At 38.6% G+C, this 22956-nt stretch overlaps 1 protein-coding gene across 2 annotated transcripts in view; it reads right to left on the reverse strand.

Annotated features, from left to right (window-relative positions):
* tafa5a (TAFA chemokine like family member 5a) overlaps nucleotides 1-22956 on the reverse strand; it is a 175397-nt gene that overhangs the window by 127013 nt on the left and 25428 nt on the right. Inside the window, exon 1 of one of the 2 annotated variants that reach the window (XM_032589697.1) lies at nucleotides 98-776. The exons of the other annotated variant lie outside the window; for it this stretch is intronic. Coding sequence (XP_032445588.1) covers nucleotides 98-188 — 91 coding nt within the window. The 5' untranslated portion in view covers nucleotides 189-776. Of the gene's footprint in view, nucleotides 1-97; nucleotides 777-22956 lie in introns of those variants that run through there. 2 annotated transcript variants of the gene reach the window in all.

A 22956-nucleotide genomic window follows, 5' to 3' on the forward strand; every position in this document is an offset into this window, starting at 1 on the left:
CGTCGCACACTTTTTTTTTAAGTTAAAAAAAAAGAAGAAGAAAAAAACAAATGCGCATGTAGGAGACAGACGAGAGCGTAATTAGTGAGCGGTTTACCTTCTTTGAGCAGGCGTGAGTGGATGAGGAGGATGAGAAAGCAGCAGATCGCCGCTCCGGTCAGTGCCCACGCAACTCGGAGCAGCTGCATCCTGGGCGTCTGTGGGAGAGGGGGCGGGGGGGACGGTTCGTCACGGACCGACACAGCCGTGCAGCGGTAGTGTTGGCTGGGGTGGTAGTACAGCGGGAGGGTGGGGGCTAGGAGGTGGTGGTGGAGGGGAGGGGGGGATCAGCCCGCAGACACGCACCGGTTCCTTCTCAGCTGTCCGTGCAAGTCAACGTTCATCGTGCAGGAGATAAAAAAAATATATATTTATCGTCCAGTTTTAGATGGGATTCCAGAAAAAAAACGAGAGAAAAACTAAAAAGAAAACAGTATGATGCGCGCTGGTTTGCGTCAGAGCGGCTTCAAGAGGGGCGATTAACCCCCAATCAGTTGCTGAGCTGCTTGCATCTTCAATTCCTTAGTTTTAAAAAAAAAATCTTATTTAGATAATTCGCCTCTCTCATCGGATCAGGAAAGCGGGCTGCTCCCTCTTCGAGTGCGCACGGCGGCTCCACGGGCGATCATCACCGCTCTCCGCTGCATGTTACGCACATCTCTCCCGCTGCTGGAGAGGTAGAGGCGCACACTGCCAGCCAAAGTCGCCTCGCAGCCCCCCCTCCCTCTCTCCTTCCTCCCGCTCGCTTTTTTTCCGCTCTCTCTCTCTCTCTCTCTCTCTGGATCGGTCTCTTCTCTTCACCTCTCCCTCTCTCTCTCGTTTCCGTCAGATTCAACTCTTCACGTTTACGCACAGCAACGGCGAGGTCAACATCTCACCTGCATCATCTCCAACGGAGCATCAGAAGCTAAATTTCCCCCCACTTTTTTCTTTTGTTTTCCCTAAGAACAGGTTGTGCAAAAGCTTGGATCCCAGTAGTTACCAGCAGATATTTTGTGTGTGTATTCCTAAGAGGAAAAGAGGAAAAAGATCCCCCCTCTTCCCCCCACACACACCTCTCCTCTGCTTAGCTCCAGGTTACGTCACGACTTCTCCAAATAATTTCCTCCAGCTATAACGCAAGAAGATCGCGCATTTGGAGCCTATAGGGACTCAAAGTGATGGTAGCATTGTTTTGGACGTTCAAAAAAAAAAGAAGAAAAAGTTTTCCTATCTAAAGGTGATATTCTTGACTTTATTCAGGGATGATGCAGACCCGGAAGTGGGGGAATGTGGCTTTGATGAACCCAGACTGAGAGACTCTTTTAAAATGACACCTATCACAAGTTACACACGTAGGATCAAAACACAGATCCAAAAACATGGATTGTAAGAACAGAGAACTGTTTGTGGATATTACAACACAATTTTGTGTTGTTTTTTTTTAAACAGATCTGAAATATGTGGCAAGGATTTGTATTATTAAACCCTCTTTTCTTTCTGATTTTCAGAAATGAAACCATGCAAAAACAAATGTGTTTCAGGGAAGGCAGGTGTGTGAAACTTATTTTCATGTTGGGCAACATCAGGATGAATGTCCTTAAAGGGCCGGTTGTAGCAGAGAGTATTGATGAAATTACGTATTAAACACTCCAAATATCAATATCAATCGTTTTGAGTAAAGTTGAATATCTATTCACACTGCTGAGTTTTGGCAGCAGTATGCAGACCAAACCTGCTTTGATTGGATTGACAAAATGATATTCATGCACACAACTATTACGTTGTATTCTTTTCATGTGGCCCTCTGGCGTGTAGAGGGCCACGTGAAAAGTTACGGCGGGCCGTGTTTGGCCCCCGAGCCTCGAGTTTGACACATGTGCCTTAGAGAGTTTTATGAAATCTCGAGTAAAACAAACATTATTTAGAATAAAGATGAGTTTAAAGCAGGGTTAGATTGTTTTAAAAAAAAAAAGATATCTCTAGAAGTTCAGTTTATCATCCAAAAACTAGAGAGTCTCCAGCTAAAGGAGAATATTAATCCAGGAGAATATCAAGAGATCCACAGCAACTCTGGAGGAGCTGCAGAGACAAAGAACTCAGGTGGGACAGGTATTAGTCACTTCATAAATATTATCCTAATGAAGGAGAGGCCAAATTAAAGCCATTGTTGTAAGAAAGTTAAAAAAAACAACTAACATAGCAATGTCAGTAAGGTTGGCTGCCATAGATAGACCTAATTAGACGCTAATGGTCTCTGTGGGCCCAGACCGAGTGTGTATTTGACTTAGCCTCCTCCCCCCCACCTCCATTTGTTTGTATATGGCAAAGTTTGCACGTTCTCGCAGTGGACGGACGCATCAATTCGTCCGCCCACTGTAAAGGAAGGTAATTAACAGAGATGTAATCTCTGTGAGGATTTGGTGTGGAAAGACTCCGTGTTTGCTTGTGGCTTGTGTGGGAGTGAGAGTCTGACATTTACACATGCTGAGCCTATAGCAGCCCGGCTTCACTGGGAGAGCAACGAGCTATAAATATGACTTCATGCATGTGGAAAAAAATAAATAAAAAATTTCTAATTAAGAGGGAGAGATGAGAGAAAGGAAACGGTTTGATTCTGCTTAGTAACTAATCGCAAGATTTCACAAAGTTGCCCTCTTTCAATAGTGACAAAATAGAAACATGTCAGAAATTTTGTGCCATCTTGTCTTATAAAATGTTACCAAAAGAACTAATGGATGGAATTAATCGTGATGATCCATAGCAAAGCACAAATTGTTTTAACAGAATACTCAAGTGATTCACAACTGACAGAAATCTGTTTTTAAAAGTAAGCAAAAGACAACAACACATGAATGGTAACTTCAAATTGTTAGCCAGCTGATGACGTCTAAAACTGTTTACACAAAACACTGCAGTACTGTGAACAGATATTTGCCCCTTGCAGATTTTTTCATCTGATTTCCCTTTTTTTGCCACAGCTAAATGTTATAATACAAGACAAAGAGTAAATACAGGAAGCTGTCCCAGCTGAACATTTTCCTTTGTGAGAACTAAACGTTCTCCACAAACGTAACAATTTGTATCAACCTTTGCAGCCAAAACAGGCATTAAGTGTTTCGGATTATTAAAATGGCGGGCTGGTTTACAGAATTGTTTGAATTCAGTTACGTCAAATGAGTTTTTATTATTATGAAGTACTTGTCGTGGATCACACCACGGCATCTCAATTGAATCTAAGCCCGGAAGTCAAAACCTTCATTTTGTCTTTGCTTTGTTCTTTAAAACAAATAAAGTATTTCAATTCAGAGGTGTACTTTTTGGTGTAAGTCTCAGAATTAACAGCTCTATCAAATACAGCAAGTCTTTCAAGTGAAGTGGCCCCAACCATGACACCACCATCCCCATGTTTATCAGTATGATGCACCTTTTCTGAGATGTCGCGGTAATTTATGGTAAAAGTAACACTGTGCAGATGTTCAGTGTCTGCCTCCATCAGCTCACTGAATGTGTTTTGCCAGAGGTTTAGTCACAGTCAAGATGTCTTTGACCAAAATGACATCATTGGTTTCATCTTGTAACTCTATGACCGTTGAATAATGAACTTAATTAAGACAAACCTGAACCTGTAATGCTTCAGATGTTTGTCTGGGTAGTTTTTTTTTTTTTTATCTTTGTACAAGGTTTTTAATTTGAAAATGGTTAAATTCTGAATCTATTTTCTTGCATAGAAAGCTGAACATTTGCTCGGAGTCCTTGAGGAACAACCTGGCTAGACGTTGTAAAGTCGAGATGGCTCTTCTAAAAATTATTTACTAATTACACCTTATTCACCTTCAGTGCTTCCACGTCTCCTCTTACTTTCTCCTGCCGTACACCCGAGCCGTGTTCCTGTGCTTTTCCTTGCCAGGAGCCAGGAGAGGCGTTACTTTCTTTGTCCTTTGTGCAGGTCACTGGCTGTGTGCCAGCCAGAGCTCATGCCAATAAAAGCTGTGAGTAATGGCCTAAAACTTCTCCATTCACTGTGTTTCCCATTATTTCCCTCAGCCAATAAATCTGAAGGTCTTAATCAGGGGAAAAACCTGGAACACGCAGTCTGTGTCCTGCAGGGTGTCCAACAGCGAGATCCTTAATTTTTAATCGAAGATTTAAAAAAAAAAAAGAAAAACAGTTGAGGTGTCAGGGAGTCCCGTCATCCAAACCCCGCCAATGTGACTTTGTCCTCAGACAGGTGGCGGTAATATTGTTTAGGCAGATGAACACACTGCTGCTGTCAAGAAACAAAACTGCCTTTGGGCCTCTGAGATCAGCTCGTCTCTGCATAAAGTCCCCGAAGAACCTAATAAACTAATAATTGAATAAATGTTACAAAGACCCCCAATTACTGAGGAAAGAAGTCACAGCAGGGTGGAGGGCTCTACTGGGGCTCCAAGTGTAGCTAGTAAATCTTGGATGTCCATGAAAAAGGGACTCAGCATTCTCCCGCAAGTTTTAGCCAAAATTTATCATCTAAAAATAACCAGATGGAAGATAAACATTCCTATAAACCAAAGCAGGAATATTTATTGCTCTCCCCAGTTACTTTCTTACTCTTTTAAGAATTAAAGTGCCTATAAATTTAGTAATGTTTGAAACTATATGGTCATCAAGAAAACATAAATGCCAAATTGCAATTATGTGGAGCTTACCAAGCGTAAAGTGACAAACTGAAAGTGTGTGCTTTGGCAAGGGAAAGCTAGGATTGACATTTTCAGCAACAATCACTTCAAGGTGGGTTTGGGCTGAAAGCAGGAATGAATGTGTTTAAGGGAGCATCCACACCAGCCCCGTTTAATCCACTTTAATCAAACTCTACCTCTTTTACCTAAAAAGTCTGGGTTGTTTGGGGAGGCGTGAACTCTGGTCTACCTAAAAACCCTGGTTCGGTTGAAGTAAACTCTGATGTGGTTCGAATGCAAATGGAAATGCCACTTAGACTGGAGGCCACTCCAAAAACAGGAAGTGAACTATAACGCGGCGCATTCTGGGCAAATTCAACGCAGAAAAACGCACAAGTCTACTGCTAGTTGGAAAAATGGCTTGTGGTCTTCTACCAGTGACAAAGGAGAAATCCTACAACTGCTAAAATCTGCCGCCACGCCATTTTTGTTTACATTTCATGAAGGAGGAAGCTGCGCTCATTTCTTCTTCAGAGGCTTTGGTGTTGTTTCCTTCAATGGTTGTTGGTGCATCGTCACAACAGGCGACGATGCACCAGGTGATGATGAATAGGTTTTTCAAAAGGTTTGGTTCATTTGAAACTGCACCAGCTGAAAATGTAACAAATGTTACAATTTTGGTCCCTAATCAAACCAAGTGCTGGACTATCAGGTGTGAAAACACCCTAAAAGCACCTCATATCAACTGTTACGTATTTCTGATTCTATGGGTCTTTTTACTCTTCCAAGGGATTGGTACCCACTTTTTGCTGTTCCCATGTGTTTAACAAAAGATCAGAATGGAATGAAAGGTCGAAATCTGCCCAATCCGCTCCTTCACTTATTCACCAACTGAGGTCATGAAACCTCCACATTCACTGACTTGTATAAGACCACGGCTTCCTGGATTCAGAATGTGATGCACTGGCGATGTATGGTTTGTGCAGCAGCTGGAGATATAAGCATGAGCAAGACTCCAATATCAGTTCCTACAACAAAAACAAGAAGGTGATATGTGTATTTTAGATTTGGAACAAAAGTTGCATTGTTACACAGATTGTACGCCTACGTAGTTCTGAAAAAAAAAAAGAAAATGGCATAGGGACGCTCGGGGTGCTGATGTGACGAATACAGCTGATCAATTGTTAAAAACTCGTCTTCGATCAAACCTCTACTACTTTAATCTACCACTGGATGAAATAACCCAAACTTGTGGAAGCCGATCAGCTCCATCATCCTAGTTTGAGTTATGCAACTACATTATGTAGAAGGCATTATGTAACTTGTGAATGAAATTCCATGACATGTTTTCTAGGTTAGAATAACTAATCTTGGTTTTGACTTCAGTTTTTGGATGTTTCACCTCTGCGAGAAGGCTGGAACACGCCAGAGGAATAAGACCGAGCATCTAAACCAGATCACAAACCCATTTTACTACATGACTGGCAGTGTGTTGCTCTTCTTACTGTCAATCATTTGATGCACACAGGAAAGAAAACCAAGATTCTCACAGGAAATAATCAATCAAGTTGCCTCACGTCAAACATCTGTCATTTTCATGTCTTTGTATATGAGAAACATATCTTAGGAGAGATGTCGGTTAATTATTCTGCATGGCGTGTGTGTGCGTGTGTGTTCAATTGTCTGATATATCTTATCGGGGAATAAGACAAAAAGAATGAAATCTAAAGATAGAAAGATGAGCTCCAAAAGATACAACCGTAGAAGATGGCTTATTAAGTTCGGCGAAGGGTTTATTAGCTGCCTGACAGGAGATTCAAATATATAAAAGCAGAAAATTTTGAAGAAGTGCACAGCACGAGTTTATTATGATTTCTTTCTCCACATTGAACCACAAATGGAAATAGATACTGAATAATCTGCAAGAAAGGCAGTTATTATATTGATTCATGCATACCTATCTGTGTAAACAACTTGTCTCCTTTCAACTAAAGCACTCTTTTCTCAGCTGGCATTAGGAAAAAAAAAAAAAAAAGTGAACACATTCACTCATTTTCTTTTACTAAAGCTCATAGAAAATTATATTCTATCCAAGTATTTGCCAGTGGAAAATTTCTGGGAATCCACTAAGCCGAACTAGTCAGGATTTGGAACAAAATTTAGACCTTTCTGTGAGTAGTCTGCAGGTTCTCCTGGTTTATGGTTTCATTTTTCTAGCTAGTTGGGGTTCCTGTCAAACACATGTATGTAAGCTTAAACGGTTGGCTGCCATTCAAGTGAAAAGTTTAGATAGATTAAACTGAAACTCGAATATGCCATGAAACTTTCTCTAATACACAAATGCTAAAATTTTTACATGCATGTTAGATGGTTAAAACTTGGACACACAAATTTATCGCGATAAATGATAAACGATACAATAAATGCCCACCAATAATTAGATACAAGTAACTATTGCCTTCAGGGGGGGAAAAAAATTCTGAATTCAGCCGCCCTCCTTCGTGATTCCATCCATTTTATGCAATGAAAGAGATCCACAGACAGCAAAACAACTTACAATAATGCAACCAGCACCTAATAGTCGCACAATGCTCTCTGCTGTAAAAGCATCACTTTATCTCTATGAAACATCTTCGTTGTTATTGTCAGAACCCTCCACAAGCACGTATATCACTTCACTATAAAAAGAAAAAGTAAAAAAACAAACAAAAAAAAACAAAAAACACAAGCGAGAAAAGAAATGGATGGCACAGGATTTTATCCTATACTAATGTTTTACGTCTATAAAACGATGAACAGAAAGAGTTACAACTGCAGTAGGATTTTATTTACTCGACAACCACATGGATTTTGAGTGTGTTTATTTTTTTCCTACAAGTAAAGCACTCGAGAGGGAATCGACTTTGGAAATCTTGGACCACATGTGCTTTTTATGGAACCACATTATGGCCAGATAATGGGTGGATGAATGGTAATGGGCAGTCAGAGCCCCTATGTTATGTTTTCCTTTCTCATTGTAATGCAGAATATTAAAATACTTAAATCAGACATGTTTGTACTGTCAATACTGCCAGGGTCTAAACAGCTACATGTGTAGAAATGCAACATGAGATATCCAGATCTATACTGTACAAAATAATGTACATTTTCAATAAATACTGGCAATATGTCCCTATTCATAACAAAGAACAAATGTTTGAACAGTAGAAGAACCGTAGAGTGCAATATGTACAGTGCAAGTTCAAAAATGTGGCTGGTGTTTATTTCTGATATTAAAAGGGAACATTTCAGTACAAAAATTACATTAAAATGATTTATATCTTATAGTGTTTCAGAAATATCTTAACTTCAAACGCTGTTCAATAAATCATAACCGAGGCAAGGGGGGAAAAAAGCATTGCGCAGCAAGGTTATCATAGTTCAGTTCACTTTCAAAGCACACAACTCAAGCGTAACGCTGACTTCATCATTTAAATATTGATCAACTATTGTAATGAAAACGTCATATTCAATCTGTTACCATGTAATGAAAAATCAATACTCTATCAGGATTAAATGAGCCACACTTTTCATGATATTCTGAATTGGCTGAGAGAAAGTTAACAGATGCGAGTTTCAATTTTCATACCAATCTTTTATGTGTGAAACGTCTTCCTCAATCAGGACGGGGGGCTTCTGGCAAGGGAGGGAGGAGAAATATGTGCTTTTTTCTGCACCAGTATTTGCATATAGAAATCAAATTCAGAGGTAAAACATCAAATTTGTTTTGAAAAAAAAAACAAACTATCTAAATCTTCCTTTTCTGGGCTAATAAATGGAGTAAGGGAAAGTGATATTTGTAAAAGCAGTATTTAAACATGATATAAGAGAGGTAAAATGTAAGCATAAAGTAAAAAGACATTTTTTAATGATTAATTAAAGCATATCTAGAGTCCACTACTCTAACTGAATGTATGGAAATATATTTCCATTATAATAATCAAATTTCCTAAACATAAGAAAATTCTGTGTCCTGTTTTAATAGGAACCCGTTCAATCCATCAGTCAAGTTTATTTGATTTATTTGTGCCGCACATTTCAGCATCAAGGCAGTTCAAAGGGCTTTACATCATAAAAACTCAAAAACACAGTCAAAGACGACACAGTCAACAACTAAAACATAACGTTTTGTCTGATGGCATTATTACACATCAGAATGTTCATCAGTGTTTCATTTAAAATGTTTCAAAAGAAACTCTAACCAGGTGTGTTTTAAGTCTGGATTTAAAGGAACTTTTGCAGTTTTCAGGAAACTTGTTCCAGATTTGTGGTGCCTAGCAGCTGAATGCTGCTTCTCTGGTGTTCTGGTATTTTATTTTATTTTATTTTATTTTAAATAAAAATAGAAGGCTGCTTAAGTAATACAAAATATGACTTTCTTGCATATTAAGTTATCTTTAGAGTAGCTGATTGATGATTTCCAACCTTGTTTTTTGTGGGAGCATATAGACAAAATCCAAGAAGGAACCCAAAAGATGATCTTTTTTTTTTCAGTGAGTTATAATGGTCAAATGAGACAAAGTAGTGTTGATAAACATAAGATCTTAATCGAGCAGTTTCCAGACAAGCTCACCCACTTGCATAGTATGTACAGTCAAGGGATTGGTATCTATATAATTACATTTTGTTTGTATTTTGATGTATTAATCTTAAACCTAAAAGCCAAGTTTCCCTATTTCATTGCGCTGTGGAGCGTATTTAAAAATAATTGATGAACCTCCTGCCTCATGTCTACCCAGAGCGAAAAGCAACATGATGAAAAATTGAAAAAAGCAGCAATAGCATTACAGCAGGAGGATCTCTGTCGGCTTCGCTGGCCAAAACAAAATATTCCATTTTGAAAACAGTGTGGATGATGATAATATTTAGCAGCAGCATTGTCTGGCACAAGATAAAAATAAAGAAAGAAAGAAAGAAAGAAAGAAAAAGAAAAGAACAGTCCTCTTTCTCCAGATTGCTGTAACCTTGAGTAACCCTGTCACAAGTGAATTCATCTTTGAGGGAACAGAAATGCTACATTCGAAAGAAAAAAAAACATGTAATTATTAGATGGCTGCAAACAGACAGAGAAAAAAAAAAAAAAAAAAGTGAAATAGAGACATAATGGAGCCCAGTAGTCGAAGAGTAGGTGAAGGGGTGAGACATGAGAAAACTAATTTTCATCTCTTGGGGCGTGAGGGGAGACAGCTTATAGAGTGACACCAAGATGATTCACAGTTTTTTAGCAGTGCTCCTGTAAAAAAAATGTCAGACTAGCAGTGACTGTTTGTCACAGCAGACGACTGATGGACAACTGCTGCAAACTCAGGCTTTTAGGTTAAGCTGGTTTAAAAATAGGTACAAAAATAACATAGCAACCCTTTAAAACTAGGTCTGCACATAACCAATTACGTGGTACATTTGTCAATTTTAGGTTAAGTAAGCACAAAATTAAATTAAATTAATGGCAAATCCATGTTTTGAACTTATTTTGATAGACCAATTGTTACACTGATGATACAAACTACAACATTTCAGCCCATACAACAATTTACATGCAGATTTATTTTTAGCTTAATCTGGTAGATGTCATGATTCACTGATTGGGGTACCAACATTTAAAGTGTACTTACTAAAGAAATTTACCTGGTGTTGTATTCTATTGTATTTTATTTTTTTTTTAAGAAACCAGCAAGCATTCCGAAGTGGGCAAATTGCGACACATTAGGCTTTCCATTTACAATGGAAACAATGTACTTTAATACATAGTTGAATAAAAACAACCTGGTCAGTCTTTTAGCTCCTTCAAGTTGTCTTTGGCCATTCATCATAGGAGTTGTTGAATTGCTTTGGTGTGGAGTGCGCCTTGGATATTGTACTCAAATTTTAGATGTGACAGTGAACACAAAGAAATTAAAAACATATTTAACCATCATAAATTTGTATATAATTCATGATTCAAATTTAAACTGAAGGGCCTAAGAAAAAACAGTTTGATAGAAAAGGACAAATTAGCAAAAAAAAAAAAAAGTAAATGTCTGAATTAAAGACTGGCAAACACATTGCACGATTAGCACCATTTTAATGTATTATTCACGCTAAAAACGCATGTTCGTTTGATTCCAAGGTGCCCTGTAAAAACCCATTCATGCGTGGGGAAAACAAGGCAAGCCTACACAAAAATGCACCGCCTAAGATTTGAACTGGCAACCGTGTAGCTCTAAGGCAGCATTGTTAACCACAGGAGTCATCGCGCTGCTCAAGGGTAAAATAAATAAAAGAATACAAGGAAAAGGCTCAAAGACGGAGCGCCATTCCCCGGCCTCTGCAGGGTTCAAACTCTCTCTGCCAGCACTAAACAGACAAGGGGATCAGTCGCTGATTCCAACTTGGCTTTGTCTCTGTATACGGTGAAAATATGGCCAGGAATCCCATTATCCCCGGCTACAGAGATGTAGCGGCTCCACCTTCATATCTTATTCCACAGCACAGAAGATGTGGTGCCACCTGCACTGCAATATACTGAAACTCTGGCTTTAAAAAATAAAGGAAAAAAAAAGAAAATTCTCTAATTCCTGGGTTGTCAAGAGGCTATTTAGTTGAAGGGCAAACATAACAGTGAATGATACTCATTTCAAGCAGCAGCCAAAATCAGATATTTTTTTGTATCTTTCTTTTGTTACTAATGACTACAAAAACACTGCAAAAAGGAGTCAAGAGTAAGTTTGGAAAGCCCAGAGAGACTCCCCTTGAAGTTTTTTTTTTGTTGCATTTTTATGCTATTCCCACAAACTTTTTCTTATGTGTTGTAGAAGGATTTAAGCACAATGTAAAAGGTAGCCAATAGATTCACCTTATGTTGCAATTAAAATTGCAGGGTTTTTAGGGATGTGTTAAGGGCTATTTATTGACTAGATTGTTCAATTTGGATTGAACAATCAAAATTGCTCCAATTGATTAGACAAACAACATAATTGGATAAAAAAAAGATTTTTTTTTTTTAGCGTACCGTTTCTTTTTGTACGACGGTTCCTTTAAAAGCTGAACCAGCGCGCTTTGGGCGGTCTGGTTTAAAGTGTGTGAAGTTGTGAGGAACTGGCAACCTGTCCAGGGTGAACCCCGCCTCTCACCCAATGACCACTGGAGTCAGACATTTTGGATTTGAAGCCAGACATGTGGATCGAAAACAAAACACGTCGGTCTGTCCCCGGTGTCTGAGATGCTTAATGCTAAAAACTACATGCAGCTTTCAGAATACGGTGCCTAGAAAGCTTTATGAGCAACTGATACAAAAAATGATTAAAAGTTATTGAATATATATCACCAAATTTAAATACATGTCAATGATCTTTAAGTAGCTCTGCTAAAATAAAATATTATTGGTTGTGAGGATTGATTACTTTCTTTTTTTACTTACAAAGTATGTTTTGGGAAAAAAAACAACATTTTTATTTATTTTATTTTTGTGTTTTTCAGAGATTGGTGAAATACAATGCATCGCTGACTTTATGTTGTTGAAGATTTTTACATATGTGTCTTTAAACTTACTTTGTCGCTTCCAGGGAAAAATTCAACAAGAAGTTACTTTATGTTCAGGCTAATTAACCGGTTAGTCCAATAGAAACATTGGTTTTCCAAACTAAGTGAATAATTATTTCAAATAATGAATATTTTCAGTGTTCGTTAAAATGACTGAGATTGAATTTTTTCCATATCCAAACTGGCAGGTCATTTCCTGCCAGTTTTGCCTCGAAAAACATTTCTACTTGAATCGCTCCGTTCAGTTTTCCCTGCTGACCAGTTTCCCTGAAAAAAATAAAATAAAATAATTTCCACAACATAAAACTTTCACCACCATGTTGTATTTTGGGTTTTCTCCCACACGTTTTGAATGTGGGCAAAATAGAAAGTTACGTTTTGGTCTTATCTGGCCAAGATGCTTCTTCTAAATGCAATGTTCAATATTTATTCAGGAGTAAATATTCATGCTTTCTTATTCATAGACACATTTCAAAACCATAGACTGAAAAAGTACAGAACATGAAGTTTGTCATTCTAATTCTATAAAACGTATTTCAATAAAACTGAAAGGGGAGCTAGTATTTTTATATATATTTTTTTCTGACTGCATTTTTATTTCAACATGGGTTCCATGTCACTAACGGACAGAAGAAGAAGCGAATTGATGACAACAGCTAGATCTGATTCCACACCACGGCTGCCCTTTGGGTCAACAGCAGCAAAAGAAGATATGAGATTAGTTTTGGAAGGTGCTGGCAAGGGCCACATGTTTTCTTGTTGGCCCCTCACCATCTACAGCCTCTTGCTGTAATAAATAAATAAATTACACACACACACATATATATATATATATATATATATATATATATATATATATGTGTGGGTGGGTGTGTGTGTGTGTGTGTGTGTGTGTGTAAATAAGAGAATTCTCACAATTTTTATATCGACTTACCTCTTCCCTTTCACTCCACTCACCTGCCAGCACACTTAGATATACAGGAGAGGAGGCACATAAGGTTGAATCCCGCATGAGTCAAAGGCAGCCTCAAACAAATTCATCATCATATTTCTCCTACACAGTCACACACACACACACACCCCCACACACACACAAACAGCATGGGTGCTGTATTTATGGACACACACGCAAACACACACACACAGAGACATCAGCTCGATCTCTGATAATCATCTCCTTTTGTAGTTGCCAAGGGCACAAATGTCTGGTCTTGTTTTCACTGTAGGGGCTGATGCAGGAAAAGTCAAGGTGAAGTCAAACTGAAGTCAAATGTTTCAGTTTATGTGGCGCATAGAGATGTTCCACTGTATGACACTACAGAGCAAAAACAGAGGGGTTTTATTTTATTTTTTAAACAAAAATATTTTTTAAAAGGTGCATTATGTATTATCTCCTTTATTTAGAACTGAACATGCTTACCTCATTGTGATCGTTAACTAAAAATACTGGTTAAAGCTGTAGCATCTAACTCATGTCTTTTTTTATAAACTTGTTAAAACTATCACCATGTCAGGACATGAGAGATAATCTGTGAAAAGGTCAATCACTCCCACTTCTTCCCTGAGGTGCTATGCCCCTCCCAGCAAAAACAACCCATCACAGCCAGGAGGAGGGTCTTTGCGTTGTCAATCATCCTCATGAATGCGCTGCTAAAGGTGCCAGTGGCACAGAAACAACTCCCCATTACAGGAAAACCACTTTGCCATTATCGGTGGCCATGCTAACTACTCTTAGCATTCATGACAGGCTTTGCTGGTGCGGAGAAGCTGTATCTTAGCAGAAAGCAAGTGGGAGGAGAAATAGGGAGTGATTGGCGCATACATGGAAATGATTGACAGCGCTAAGATCCTCCTCCTGGCTCTGATTGGTTGTTTCTAGTAAGCACTGGGAGAAGATAGAGGAGTGCTCATTTTTCAGATTATCTGTCTCATACCACTTACTGTCAGCACATAGTGACAGTTTAAACAAATATGTAAAAAAAAATAAAAAAATTTTTAAAGTTCCATATTGTACCTTTAAGCACACAGCAATTTGTAAATTGTTCCACATACAACACAATGCACTGAGAGTCAAGGAAATGTAAAAAAAAAAAAAAAAAAACCTGCATTAATGCAATATTTGTACAGCAAAATAAAGTTTATGCAAATAATGGAAAGAAAAACTGAAAGTAAATCCACATGTTACTTTTTTTTGCCAATTTTGTTCTTGTGTCATCTTATTCCACGGATCTTAAAGTGGAATCAGAAGCATCTACAGTCAGTATAAGAAGGTCAAAGCTTCAAACATACCAAATATCTGTCTCAATTTGGGATTTGTAACTGGCAAATATGTACAGAGGAGTGTGTAGTTTATATGAATACAGGCCAAAAAACAAGAAAGCCAACTTTACTGCATGTGTGAGGAACGTAAAGTCAAGTCGGAAGGTTGACGTGATTAGAGGAAGAAAAAAGGGGAAGAAAATAGAGTGCACGTCATAAAAGCTTTCCGGAGAAGAGTGTTATCATGCAAAGCTCCGTCTCTGATCATTCATGTGTTTGCATTTAAAGTAGGCCCAAACTGCTCCGAGGGTGACGACAAGGTTTCACAGCAGCACAGAGCATTTACATATTTATTCCCCCAACAGTATTCTGCTTGCAAAAGCACATTTGAATTAAAAAAATAATAATAATTTTTTGTTGTTTATTGATTGATTCAAGGCCCGTAAGCATAAAAGAATTACATAAAAATGGGTTGAGGTGTGTGCGTGTTTTTCTCTTTGTTTTTTTATTCGCTTTCTGAAGGCATTGCAACCAGCTCACGTCGTACAGTATAGTAAAAACAAATACTCCCTTCCGTCTTGGCGAAATCCCTTCAGAGACACTCCCGGAAACACAATGAAACCCTTCAGACTAATAATCCGTTGTTCGGATGTGGCCTCACACCCGAAAATTCCTCGCATACGCATCTTTCACAGTCTGCAGGCGGCTCAGTCAGTCCGGAGCAGAGTCAGAAAGGAGGAGATGGAAAAAAGAGGAGGAAGACGAGGAGGGGGAGGGGGGGTGCTCCATCTGTGCAGGGGAAGTTGGGTGCCTGGCAGACTTTTCAGGCCACTCGGCCATCCACCCGTCCCCCATCGGTATCGCAAAACCCCATTGTTGCCTTAGCAACCCGTGTGTTTACCCCGTGTTCACCCCTTCTCTTTAGCATGGCGTTTTCACCCTGCCTCCCCTTGGTGAGTGGAACGGAAGTGTGGCTGGCATGCGTGGTTGTTGTTTGATACAGTCGGCCGCATGATGCCCGAATGGCTGCTTGGCTGCCGTGCACACGCACACACACGCCCACCCCCCCACACACACACACACACACGCACGCATGCATGCAGGCAGCTTGTGCTGACTTCATACTCTGGAACTTGTTCAGCAGCAAGCTCTTTCACGGGGTTAAAAAGAGGTGGCATGAAAAAAAAACTAACAAAAATTGATAAGAAGGGTGAATATGGTGACTGCTGTAGTGCCTCAAGTTATTCTTCTACACACTACATTATTACCTTTGTGAGATTGTGGTTCTGAATGTGTGGAGAACATCTCTTAAATGTTTGGGGATTTTATATTGTCCACAGAGTCTGGTGCATGCGTCGTAACGCAGGCTGTAGTTTTGAAACGTCTAAACCTGCAGTAGTGAATTCTATTTTTTTTCTTTAAGGTGCAAAGTTTTCATAATATCCAACTTACCAATATACTAGTGTAAAAACATTGATTTTAAATGTGTGGGTTTTTTTCACAAAAAGTATCCAATAAATTGTTTATTTTTAAAATCTTTAAATACAAAAGTATTGTATTTTAGAGTAATTTTAGCACGTAATGTTTTGTCTAGTTTTTTTGTGTATGAGAATTATGTACATAAAAAAAAGACATGCAGTTTTTAATTTCACTAGCAATTCGTTCATCTAATTTAAATATGTGGAAAAAGAACAATTGGGAAATGGTTAAAGATATTAAACATTGATGTTAAACACTGATGGCCAGCATTTCCCAATGATTAATGAAGTGTTTACGAACACTACTGATTTCAAGCCTGGGTTGCCACAACCAACAGAAACCAATACAGATCTATTTCAGGAAGACAACTAAATATGTTCCCTAAAATGCCAGTAACCACAACCAAAAGAGAAAAAAAACCCCAACATAATTCATCAAAGATTCAACAGTGCCACAAAAAAGTCAAGGCAGTGATCTATAACATGTTCCTGCTCTCAGTCCTAGGTACTTTCATCAAGCCTCCTTAGAATAAATCAATACCTTTGTTAAACATTTCATAATTTACTAGAGTTTTTATTATTGAAATGAGGCCAGGAGTAATTTTGACACATTGTGTTTCAACACTAAGTAACATAATGTTGAGCATTGACGGCCCTTTTCATAAATTTGAGTTAGAACAGATTGGTATGGGCACGGATCAGTGTGTTTAATGCTACTCTTGGCAGCGACAGTGTGAGTGTTGTCACTGGGAGCATTCTGCAAAGGTTTATGTACTTCACACAGCCGAAAGACGAGATGTGTGATGGTTTCAATGTCACCGAAAAACTGTTCTTATACAACTTTAACAAGCTAAAAGTCTTAATTAGCTTAAATTCTCTGGCAACCTGATCCCTAACACAATCCCAACATTGAAAATAACTCAATGTTGCCTCTAAATTGTAATCCCAGTTTTAATCCTTGATATTACAAGCTTTTTACTTCAGGCTTTGACTACGAGGAAGAGGCCAGTTGTAAGAGATGCAATCCCCAGGCTGCTTCATTGGTAATCCATCAGCACTTTGAAGACTTTTCAAGACATTTGCTCAGACAGACAGAAAAGCTGGCAAGGATCCACGTGGATTCACACCTTGCGCCCTGGATCATAAATTACCTCATGGGCAGAATGTCTGACTGAGTGACTGCACATAAGAGACTATTACACAGCACCGCAGCGCCACTGGGGATTGTACTTTACCGTGTTCTTTTCACATCACCCTTCACAACTCATAGATGTGCCTTGTGCAGCTGTCAGACAACACTGCCACAGAGGTGTGTTTTAGGGTGGACAGTGGGCCTGGTGGGTGGTTTAAAGACCTGTGGCTGGAAGCATCAAAGACAAAGCAGGATCATAGGTAGATTGAGACAACTCCTCTTATGGATGCAGATGTAGGGCTTGTACATCAAGCTAATGTAACAGATTGGATCTGAGCTTGGTTTGCATATGCTTTTCCAGTCTGCGGTTGCCAACTCTCTGATCTACACTGCTGTATGACAACGGGGCAAAGTTAAAAGGAACGTTACTTGACAGCTGTACAAGCAAGACACGATAGAGGTGAAATCTCTCTCAATGGTGATGGGAAGGAATAAGTGTGAAACTTTGGCTTCTTTCAAAGGTCTCCTGCCAACCTCCAGGCAACTCCGATTCCTAACAAATGATTCAATATGCCCCGCTCGCTTTCCACAAAAGAAAAAGGTGATCTTTCCTTTTCACGATACAATTTGGTCTTCTAATGACATCTGTTACCATTTTATGCTGATGACATTAACATTGAATACAATTTTGTACCAGTTTAAGATGTTATTGAAATGGCTTTAGCCAGGTTTTTCAAATTCCAGTAAAACGGAGGTAAGAATTGTACAACAAGCTGAAATTCACTCGATCATTAGCCAAGCAATTCCCTTCTTTTGCACATCCATCAAGTCCAGTGTTGTCTTTTTCTAATTTAGTGGAAGACTTTGAATACCTTTCGCCTATGTCTATGGATCACAAATTCTGATTGGCAAGTTGGATACCTTTGCTGATAAGGTCCTTATGGAAGAGGATATTGAAATGTTGCAACTTATTGCAACCAAACATGCAAACATGCAATAAGTTTGGAGCAATAAGTTGCTCCAGGAAAATGACAGGAGGTCAAGGCCACAGATATATTAGAACTCCTCAGATACAAATCCTATTGAGAAACTCGGATGCATTGGATCAAACCAGAGGCCAAACTTATGGCCAACAGGAGCAGACGGATCTACCGCCAGCAGAACAACAGTCCACATGAAACCACACATTTTTATTTTTTTTCCCATACTCTCAAGGTTATTAGTTTTTGACCCACACATTTACAAGCAGCTGGTTGGGCTGCAATGAAGCTAATGAAAGGTACGTGAGAGCCATGTAGAAAAGTGAGGAAACAATAATCACAACCCAATCTGATCATTTAATATTAGAACTTTGCTTTATAAAAATAACACTTTTGCTGCTGCTTAGATTCTTTCATGCCTGTTTTTCTCATGTGGCTTGCAGATAGTCCCCACAGTGCATTTGCTTCAGATTGCCTTCAGCTAATATAGAGAGTAGAATGTACGGGAATGTCATAAGCAAATTGAAAATAAGAAACTCCCTAAATGTACTGTAGCTAGCTCCAAGACAACAAGGGGAGGTAGCTGGAGGTGAAGGAGGTTTGAGGAAAAAAGTCTCAGTTAAAACTCAATATGGGGTTGAAAGTCTTTTATCTCTGATTTGCTTCTGATTTGTGACTCAAAAACTTTATTATTTCAACTTAACCGTCTTAAACCTAACCAATGTGATGTCAAACTAATGTGCTTCCTTATTTGTGTGATTGGTAAATTCTGTCTTACACTGGAGCTAACAACTTATAGCCACAAACAAATGTTTCAAGCTTCATGAAGTTTATATGAACCTCTGTTGTTTATTCCTTATAGGATTGGAATACATTTTAATTATGGCAAGTCACTAAATATGACTTTTATACATTCATGAAATGACTTGCATTTTCTGAAACATCCACCCAGTCACTTCTTTGAGAAATTATTTGAGAGAATGTCACAATGTACATTTGGGTTGTCATTGGTATAAATGGAGTGGATTTCACAGTTTACCATTTCAACTGGTACAGTGCCTTTGCCACTGTGTTGTTTATGTTTTGCCCTTTTCTCATACCTGATAACCAACTTCTTTTCATGGGCTGAAAATTCAGTTCTCCATACAGAGTTTGTAGGCATCTCTCGGTTGATGAGTATGTACTTACTGAAGTTATCAGAAAATAGGTTGAGCTGCTGTCAGTTGGAGCCACAGCAAACATTCAGCTTGTTAAAGTAAATGAATTCTCACCAAAAACCTACAGAGCATCTGCATGAGATTAAGTTTGTAGGGTCATTCCTCTGACATTTGGGTAATTCTTGAATAAGTTCAGTAGCAGTGGTGCATATGTGCGGTATTTAAGTTGTCTGAACAAAAACCTTTGTTATGTCTATAAGAATATGTTGCAGTTTGGCTTAAATATTGTATAAAATGCTACAGTAACAAGTGCACAGGAAAGTGATGGTAGAGCAAAGGCATCTTATGAAATTGACTCCAAGGCAAAGATTGAAATCTATCTGTTGACTTACGGTACAAAATATCATAATTGTTATTGTGCTTTTGTATAAATTGTGCGATTTTGTTGTTTTAATTCCTTTTAGTCCAAATGAAAAGATAGATCTTCCTCTCTTGCCATTCTAGTTTCTGCCTCTGCTCCATCTGTCAGTCAGCCTCATCCTTCTTTTCTTGGCCCATCCCTGGATGCATGCTGAGAGCTGCGACCTGCTCCTTTATCAACACAGAGCCAGGTGCACTCTTGGTGCTTCCTGCTTGCCCTTTATCAGCACAGGGTACAGAGATGTAAGTATATGGTCGGTGGGCGCATTTGCCCAACATGATGGAAGATCACATTTTAAATTTTTTTTCGCCCTGTGTGTGTGTGTGTGTGTGATTGAGCAGGAACAGATAGTGAACATGAATATGTGCACATTTCGATTTTGGCAACCGTGCGTATGATCCCAGGGATCAGATCCCAAGCCTCTGCCTGGGGACCTGGAGGGGGCCTTTCACTTCAAAGGGCCGCAAGGGCCTGCTGTGCCAGCATGGCCGCCAAGGTGGGGAAATCCTGTTTGTGTGTTCGGGGGCTGCCTTGGCACAACCAGAGGCTGAAACCAGAGCCTGGCATTTGCACAAACCGCCACCGCCCATGCAGGTTTAAATCTTCGGCCGAGCTGCGAACTAGGCTTCAGAGCCTGTTTGTTGAATAATGAATCTGAATTATAGAGGGGTAACATTTTAGAAGGCTTTGATATAGAGACCTGAATGTTGTAAACAGAAAAACGAAGAAGAGGAAGAAAAAAACACTGACTTTACAAGTATGAAATCAAAGTATAGCACGTTAAGTCTATTGTCTGATGCAATGATACAATTTTAGCTACAACATTCAGCATGGTGACCTCTTGCTGCTTCCTGCTGCGCTCAGAAAATGAGTGGCCCACTTCAAACTCCTCAGTGTAGTCAACGGAAGATGAGGGGTGAGGGATCTACAAGGCGGCTCATTCAGGACTGAGAGGAAAAGAGAGTTGCCTTTAAAATGTTTTGAAATGCTTTTATCTCATTATGCTCGACTGATCACAAAGAAAATTGATCTGTGCCAGGAAAAAAAGCTTTTCAATGCACTTTGCCCTCCTTGAGGATTTGTTTGACAGATTTCTGCTTAGGGATTTAGTTTTAAAAGGATTCTGGCGAGGATGAAGAGTTTATAATGATGACGATGTAATAACTTCTCTCTCTTTTGCTAACCATGATATTATATTAAGTTGTACCAACCTAATGTAATTCAACAGACTGATTCGACTGGGTTAATATGGACTTATGAAGTCGTGGAGTGGTTTAACATAACAGGGTTAGGTTTGACTCACCGTCAAGGTTTAGTTTTAACCCCAAAGAATTGGTTAAAATGGTTAATCCCAGATGTCAAGGCCATCAAGGATATCTTTAGGTTAAAACATTCGTCTTATTTTCCTTTCAATTAAACAAAAAATAATAATTCTTCAAATAAAGAAAACTTCTGTGGATAAAATTTTTTACAAAAATAAAAAATCAAGCTGGACATGCTAGCAAAAAAAATATCTCAAGGCATTTCCACATTTTTATTTAGAAACTATTAACTCAGCTCTTACATCTGTACATATCAACTACAACGACAATACGCAAAGCGTGAATGTTGAACATAACTAACTATAATCGGCTAATGCTAGCTGTTTAATGGATGACAGGCTGTCAGTTTAACAAAAACTTTTTTCTAATGTGAACTAAAACATTGAAGTGACATATAAAGTCAATGTCAGTCGTTGCCACTTAGTTAAAAATTGCAGTTCGTAAAAAAAATTACAAATTCCTTCCAACCGTTTCCCTAACATATCTAAACGCTAATATTTAGCTAAAGCTAACCAACTTCTGCCAAAGCAGCTAGCTAGCATTTAGAAAGCGCTAAAGATGTAACCCTGTAGGTTAGAGATTTTATGACAACATGCCTTATGTTAATTTTATGACCAGTTCCATGATGAAAGTTACAATGCTAGCTTAACAACAAAGGACATGGCAGGTGAAAGGCTAATGTTAGCTCAAGTCAAAGCTAGCATGATTGATAGCAATCATGATGGTGATCTGCAAAAAACGACAAGGATTTTCATCAACCCAACTAACAGAGTAACAGTTTTTGACCACCTGTTTAGCAAAAACTACCCCAGCAACATAAATGCAGCACTCGCATTAAAGAATAATCCAGCAGACTTTACAAGTTGATACTTGTGTGCATGTGTTAATATTCCACACCGTTTGTCTCATCCCAGTTTGACACTAGCAGTGAAACCCTGTTATTGAGAACAATTTTCAACACCTTAACAAAGAAAGCATAGTTGGGAATTACTGTAATATTTAAATAGAAGAAAGCAACGAGGCGATCAAGCCCCCTGCGGTGTATATTTATAGTATGACCCAGTAATGTCACGTAAAGGCTTGGAGCTGGAGTCGCTGTGAGGAGGGAAGCTGAACGTTTTTGGGCCAAAAAAAAATTTTTTTTTTTTTTTTAATGGTAAATACAAAGGCAACAGTTACCAGAGTCAAATATACTGGAAAAAAGGGGAGATGATGTGAATTATCTGACTTAATATACCTTCAAAAATGTGGTCTCTTCCAGATTATTACAATTTTATCACCACAGGGGTCAATTGGGATGTACTATAAATCCAGTCTCCCATTTTCAATCTGTCCCCTCGCCGTCATAAATATGCAAAGCATATGAGAACACTCAAGGCAAAATGCAGAAAATAAATCTTTTTCTAATTTCTTGTCTTCTTAGCCTTAGTCCTGCTTTACATCTTTCACCCCACACTATACCTCATCTCCTAGATGAAGTCTAGGACTAAAGTCATCAACTGTATGTCAAGAAATAAATAAAAACAAAACACTTCAGAGAGAAAAAAAATCAGGATCCCATAGGTAAATCAGGTAGGTAGAAACACATCAAACTTTTTGGTTTTCCATGTCCAGTTTAAACTGGACATGATGCTTTTCTAAAGAAGGGAAAAGAAAACTGGTCAGATTTGGAAGGAAGAAAGATAGAGGTAAATAAAAGGTGTTTCTGGAGTTTAAACTTCCAGAATAATGATGACTCTAGATTACAGTGCAGTCCCTTTCCTCAAATAAGCAATTCCATGCTTGTATGTTTACATTGTTATTGCAAATTCAGTATTTCATGAGCAACATTTGCAAAAAAAAAGTAATGCACAGAATTTTAGTTTGAAGAATAAAAATATAAACACCTACCACACTAGTTAAAATAAATCTTAGATGATACATGGAATAAGTAATTGAGACACAATAACATAAATCAATGCCTTTCTTAAGGCT

Source organism: Xiphophorus hellerii, chromosome 17 (genome assembly GCF_003331165.1).
Source record: "Xiphophorus hellerii strain 12219 chromosome 17, Xiphophorus_hellerii-4.1, whole genome shotgun sequence".
NCBI lineage: Eukaryota > Metazoa > Chordata > Actinopteri > Cyprinodontiformes > Poeciliidae > Xiphophorus > Xiphophorus hellerii.